General features: G+C 39.4%; 1 protein-coding gene across 1 annotated transcript; it reads right to left on the reverse strand.

Annotated features, from left to right (window-relative positions):
- Window positions 1–938: 938 nt before the first annotated feature.
- On the reverse strand, window positions 939–3,808 carry cabp5a (calcium binding protein 5a). Its single transcript, XM_037691418.1, has 7 exons — window positions 3,610–3,808; window positions 3,383–3,432; window positions 3,117–3,147; window positions 1,807–1,950; window positions 1,589–1,698; window positions 1,358–1,505; window positions 939–1,241 (listed from the first exon to the last, which is right to left on the reverse strand). Exons 1-7 carry the CDS (start codon window positions 3,644–3,646, stop codon window positions 1,213–1,215), a joined length of 549 nt encoding a protein of 182 aa, XP_037547346.1. The 5' UTR covers window positions 3,647–3,808; the 3' UTR covers window positions 939–1,212.
- Between the last annotated feature and the right edge of the window lie 2,855 nt (window positions 3,809–6,663).

Consider the following 6,663-nt stretch of genomic DNA (forward strand, 5'->3'; position numbering starts at 1 on the left):
AGATGTTAATCAGCTGCTCCTGGTTGTTATAAAATACCTTGTTGCCATGGTTACACATCATAACAAATGCCCAAAAGTAAAAAGCTTTCAGTAAAAATTCTTCCAGCTGCGCAGCATCTGATACCAGAGGAAATATTCACCCGAGTAAAGCGATTTACATCCAGAAAAAGAGGAATTAAAGTTTTCAAAAGCAATAAAGAGGTATACAGATTTGTTTATTTTTTTAATTCAAAGATGTCATATTTTGAATGTTTATTCATGAGAAATGTGTGTTTTTAATAATCCTCTCTTTGTCTTATTTTCTCTTTTAGAATGAAACTTTTAAGGCAGAACAAAGATTTTAGATTTAGTCTCATGAAAAACAAAGACTTTACGTTTCTAAACCCCCTTTTTGCTGATTTGGTTCAAAGTTAACCGAACCACCTCTTCCTTGAGAGCAGACCAGTCTTTTAGTTTATCTGTGTGTATTAATTGATTTGATGTTCTTTATACACGAGGAAATAATTCACGTTACTTTACATTATTTTGGGTTTTTAATGAGACCGATTAAACATATTTCCTCTTTAAAAGAGGTGGTGCCCAAATCTAGGTTATTGGTATATTATGAGTTTAACTTGTAAATAATCAGCATATATTTACACCCCATACCGCTATACTATACTATACTATACTATACTATACTATATGCTATGCTATGCTATGCTATGCTATACTATACTATACTATACTATACTATACTATACTATACTTACACTTTAATTACTTATGCTAAATATTATTTGTGTAGAATTCTAAATCTTTATATCCTGGGTGAATTTAATTTGTTCAAGTTTTTCTTTTTAATTTAAAGAAATACACCATGGTCACAATAACTCAGCATACAAGGTTTCATTGAGCAACATATTTATTTTTAAAGAGAGAAAAAAAAATCTTGATCCGCAGTTCAATCCAAAATGAATCATACAGTACATATCAAACAAAACAACAAATATTGAATAAATTCATTCAGTTTTCCCTTCTATTTATAAAACTTGTATAATTTAAATCACAGTATTTGCATAGTTCAGTTCCTCTCTGAGGTGCTTTCAGTATATTTTATGTTTGTTCTGAATGACACAGCCTATAAGTCGGTCTTTCGGAGTTTCAGAAAAAGACAACGTCCTAAAGTTTAAAGGTGCAAACAGATTTTCTTGAAGACGTCCTCCTCGGCGTTCATTTACGAGACATCATTCTGACGAACTCTGCAAGGAAGAACAAAAAAACCCTGATTACATTTACGAAAAGTGCACGCAGCTCAGTGTCATCTGATGCCTCTGCTGATGTTTATGTCACTGCAGAAGAAAAAAACACTTTGCACCTTCAAAATCTACAGTGCCGTCCCCGTTGTCGTCCGCTTCTTTGACGATGGCGTCGATCTCTCTGCGATTCATGTGCTCGCCCATCAGTTTGTTCATGGCTAACCGCAGCTCCTCCGTTGTGATCTCTCCATCCCCGTCCATGTCAAACTAACCACAGAAAGGTCACAGAGTTTGTCGAATTTTCATGATTCAACAATGATTGACAGTTTCTAGTTTTTTTTTTTTTTTACCTCTTTAAAGGCATTTTTAAGCTCTTTCATGCCGATCATCCCAGCTGTCTCTGCTAGAAGCTTCGGGGCCATCAGCTCCACAAAGTCGTCAAAGTCCACTCTGCCACCAACTGAGGGGTTTAAAACAGGCTTTGTCTGAGTTTTTAACAAACAGCTGTTGAGGTTTATATGTTTAAAAAGACATCTCCTTTCATAAATTGGGTTTAGCCTGGACTCACGGTTCATGTTGATGTTTTGGCCAAGCTCTATCAGCTCCATCTCTGTGGGCATGTAACCCATCGTCCTCATCAGGTTCCCCAGATCCTTACAGCTGATCAGTCCGTCTTTGTCTTTGTCAAACTCGTTGAATGCATCGCGCAGCTCTGCAGAGGTACAAGCAAAAAGTGACGCGAGTGTAGGAAGCAAGGCTGTGAGAAGTAGGGGTGCAGAGGGTGCGGCAGCGCCCCGCAAATGGAGGAGCCTGAACCACCTCAGCTGACTCCTTTCAATAGCAAGGAGAAGCAGCGCTCCACAGATGACAGAGCTCCTCACCCGATCTCCAAGGCTGAGCCCAGAAACTCTAAAGCTCATTTGAGCTGATGGATCTGGGATCTTGTTCTTTCAGTCATGATCCATACCTCATGACCGCAGGTGAGAGGTGGAATCTAGACGAACCATTAACATGAGAGGGCATGGAGGCTGGATTAAGGAGAACCTCAAAGAGCTCCTTCCACTGTCCAACAATATCCCCATACTATATCAGCAGTTACACACCCAAACCAAGCCTGTCCTTTCTGAGTAGCCAAACAGTTTGCCAGAACCTCCATGAGGCCAACTGAAAGTCCTTTTCAATAGCCTCTCCTTATTCTGCTCAGTTTATTTTACATCCTCTGGGACAGACAACCCCTAAAGGTCTCCAGTTTCCTCCAGTAGAACTGGTGTCCACCAGCAGGTTCTTTATTTTTGCTTCAGCAACAGGAGTGACCTTCAGACAACACCTTCTGGATGCTACATCTATAGAGGCTCTGGCCTGAACGTGTATGTTTTAGAATCCATGGGACATGTGAAAAACTTGTGCGTGAGTTGAAGATCTCATGAACAGAAGGCTCTGCCAGATGTTCGTTTATCCTCACTATTTGTTTGGGTTTACTAGGTCTTTCCAGCAGACTCCCCCCCCACCACAGGATCCAACTCATCACCAGGAGGTGATCAGCTGACAGTCCAAGACAGTTTATTTTTTTACATTTTGTGCTATGATTTAATCTGTGTGCAAAATTTAAAACCCAAACTGGTCAGAGCAGCTTACTTTATGGACTTCGTCCAAAACACACAGCACATTTTCACCGTCTATATCCAAACAAGACAAAACACACAGTCACTGTGCACGTGCCTGTGTGTATTTCTTCATGTTTATGGTCATAAACTCACACCACTCCTCAACTTAAACATGTTCCCACAGCTAAGATAGGAAATGGAGATTTTGTGACGTGAAATCTTCCATAAATGTGAAAGAAGGAGAAACTTGAAAAAGCTGATTGTTGAAACTTACCATCAATTTCATCTTCAGCCAGCTGCCGTGACTGTGGGGAGAAAAATAAACTATTTAGATTTAAAGAACTAAGCTCACATATTCACTATCATTTACATCCGAATCTCATTTAGAACAATAAATAGATGACGCTTCATTAACTCAACAAGTTTAATACAGAAAGAGAGTCATTTAGTTTAAATAATGAGATGTTCTCATGATTTTACATTTATTGTCTTTTTTGTAATACACATGAATTCAGTGACAATGTTACTAAAACTACCTACTATGTTTTTCCCTCCTCGTAAGAAGATGCAGGCTGCTCCTAAACTCATCTCTGTAATAGGAATCGAAGAGCGGGGACGTGCAAAAAAAATTTAAAAAAATTAAAGAAAGAAGAAAAATTCAGAGCAGTTTGTAAAAAAAGAAAAATAAATGGGCATAAAAAAATGTAGATATTTAAATTGTTTTGTCATCTAAACAATAGGAAGAAATGTCTGCATCTGGCTTTCACCTTCTTCTGATGATTCCTGCTTGTCAGTTAAACGCATCGCACACGAACCCTGAGAGCCTTCAGCCAACTCCTGCAGACCTGATGAGTCCTCCTTCTTCACCTTCTTGCTCCTGCTCCTTGCGTCAGACCTGTCCCTCCTCAGCCAAGACAGCTTTGCCCGTCAGATGGCAGGGACCCTGCTCTGGCCCGTCCGCCGGGATGCTCAGAGGTTGTTTGAGCCGGGGGTGTGGCTGCATCCAGGGTTGTTCTGCTGATGGGTGGGTGAGGAGGGGGAGGAGGAGGAGTGGGTGGTGTTGTGTGCAGGATCATGTCTGAGCTGCAGAGATGACGCCCTGGTTTCCTCCTGACATCACGTTGTGAAATACTACCTGACCTTGAAGCTGACAGGTTGTTCAAGCAGATGCTCTTTTCAGCTCTTTTTTTCTGATTCGCTCAGAGTTTGTGCAGCAGATTCAGCTCTTTAAAGTTCGACCGCACATTTGAACTTCGTCTTTATGCACATTTGTTTTTCCTTTCATTTGTTCTAATTCGACTCAAAGCTAGGGTAGTCAGAGGATATTCAAATAGTGTTAGGTCAGGTAAGGCTACTTAATTTTAGTAATAATGATAATGATATTTTGTTCCCCAAATTTTGTTAAAAAATAAAGAAGAAAATGTTTTGTTGTTGATCATAAAAATAAGAGTTTCATAAAGGCTGAGCTTTATGTTCAGACATCCAAAGCTTTAAAAAAAACACATCTTCAATGAGTTTTTGATGATTTTTTTATTTTTGTTAAATGGTATACATGCTCTGTTCTGAGGGATTTGTTAACTTTTATTATACAAAGTAGGTGGAAACGTTTCAGGTTCTTTATGAAAGAGATAAAGAATCATCTTTAAAAACTAACATTTGGGTAGTATTTCATTTATATATATTTCATCTAAATGTAAGCTGGTGTAGTGGCGCAGTTGGTAGAGCTGCTGCCTCTCAGCAAGAAGGTCACCGGTTCAAATCCCAGCTGGAGGACCCTTCTGGGTACAGTTTGCATGTTCTCTCTGAGCATGTGTGGGTTTTCTCCAGATACTCTGGTTTCCTCCCACATGCATGTTAAGCTGATTGGTAACTTGTGAGTGAGAAAGATCAAAATTTGTTTCTATGAAAACATTTTTAAAATAAAGCATTTTTAAAACGTCTTATTCAATGTGGTTCACTTGGGATTGTTATTTCTTGGATGACTGAGCATCTATATGAATATATAATCAAAAACCAAGCCACTCATCTCTTGACTGAGCTGAACGTTTTGATGCATGTTTGGCTAAAACAGAAAAAGAACATTTAAAAAACAGAAAAACATCATTTACATTATTCTGAAATGGTCATTTCACTTTGTACATTAGCGTCAAATTAGCACCAAAAACTGTCGCTCCACATCGTATTTATTTGTTTCTGTGGGACAACATATGACAGTAACACAATAAACCAACAACAGAGGCTTATGAGGATCTTCATCTTTTTAAAGACTGCATTGTAATACAGACCTTCGGTGTATTAAAGGGTCACAGGCCCCGACAGCTTTTATCCTATTGTGTGGTAATCTGCTATAGCATCTGTTGGATCTGCGTGACAAAAAGGGCAGGATTTTTATTTTTTGTAAACAACTTCATTCATTCCAGAGGATCAGTCTTTGTTTCATATGAGGACATGAATCTGGACTCTTAATTACCCGTCTGAGCTAAAACCCAGACGTGCTGAATCTTGATAGCATGCAGATCATCTGATTGATGCTTCTTTCATTTTTTTTTTTTTTTTACCATGAGCTTCTCTGTTATGTAAAATCATCTAAAATCAGTTTGCATAAGAAGCTTTATCTGCCATGCCACATACCAACGACCAATAACATTTCATTACCCCTCTCTCTCTCTCTTATTTTTTTTATTTGTTTCTGTTTTGCGGTGGGCCAGTTAAGGAGGTTATGCAAAGCTGAATCAACAGCTGTGAAAGTGGACTAGAGGGCTGGATGTATACACGGATGAGGAGAGAGGCTGACAGTTAAGAGGAGGGGTGGGCAGGATGGAGGGCCGCGTGCTAAAAGGTTTAGCATCCATTGAATTCTGGGAATGAGGAAAACACTGATAGGAAAAAGAGAGCACTGCACTGTTTAATCAAAACATCTGGAGCTTTACCAGTTTGATCCATCACCCCGAAATAGAACTCGTGTAGCAAATTTTCTGTCAAAAAGGAGTTGTTTTAAATGACAAATGTGGCGTGTTTAGATATTTTGCTGCTCTGGAGTGTATTGGTGTGTTGTGACATGATGCAAGGAGGAAAAGACATCAGCAATGACCTTAGAGAAGCAGATGTTTAAACCGTGAGGGGTTAAAGGTCATTTCCTAGCAGTCTGACGCCCATCATTCTAAAGTGAATAAGATTATTCACCAGTGAAAATAGCTAACAATCTTTTCAGGAGTGGGAGTTCCAGCAAATTCACCCCCAAAGTCAGACTGTGCAACACTCAAAGAATTTGGAAAACAGTGATTAGGAGCTCCATCATCTCCAAAGGTTGCAGGAGAAAACCTTGTTTCTTTAAAAACAACGTGGCATCGTGGTTTAGATTTGTTTTAGCTGAATGAGTCACAGGACTTCTGGAACAATGACGTTTGGAAAGATGAAACCGAAGTAGAAAGGTTTACCCAAAACGTGCGGCCAAATTCACAACATATCAGAACAAACACTTTATATCGACTGTCGAGCATGGCGGTGGAGGGATGATGTTTTGGGCTTGTGTTGCAGCCACAAGGTAACTAGTTCTCTGTAGACCAAAGAGTTTTAGCGTCAGATGTGAGGCTATCTGTCTGACAGCTGAAGCTTGGACTGAACCGTCATTAAACAGGACACAGCAGCAAATCTACAACAGAATGGCAGAAAAAAGGAATAATCAAGATGTTGCAATGGTCCAGAGCTTCGCTTATTGAAATGCTGCAATGGGAGCTTTAGGGAGCTGTGCAGCAATGAATGTCTGTAAATCTCTGTAAACAGACTCAATGCTGTAAAGAAATACGAGTCAAAATTCCTCC

The sequence above is a fragment of the Nematolebias whitei genome, chromosome 17, assembly GCF_014905685.2.
Source record: "Nematolebias whitei isolate Nwh7 chromosome 17, NemWhi1, whole genome shotgun sequence".
NCBI classification, from domain to species: domain Eukaryota; kingdom Metazoa; phylum Chordata; class Actinopteri; order Cyprinodontiformes; family Rivulidae; genus Nematolebias; species Nematolebias whitei.

Coding starts and splice junctions, on each gene's coding strand:
- cabp5a (XM_037691418.1), bottom strand. CDS start 3,646: ATGCGTTTAACTGACAAGCAGGAATCATCAGAAGAAG. Junction 3,433..3,609: donor GCAGGAATCATCAGAAGAAG/GTGAAAGCCAGA, acceptor TTCCTATTACAG/AGATGAGTTTAGGAGCAGCC. Junction 1,951..3,116: donor GGCTGAAGATGAAATTGATG/GTAAGTTTCAAC, acceptor GTACCTCTGCAG/AGCTGCGCGATGCATTCAAC.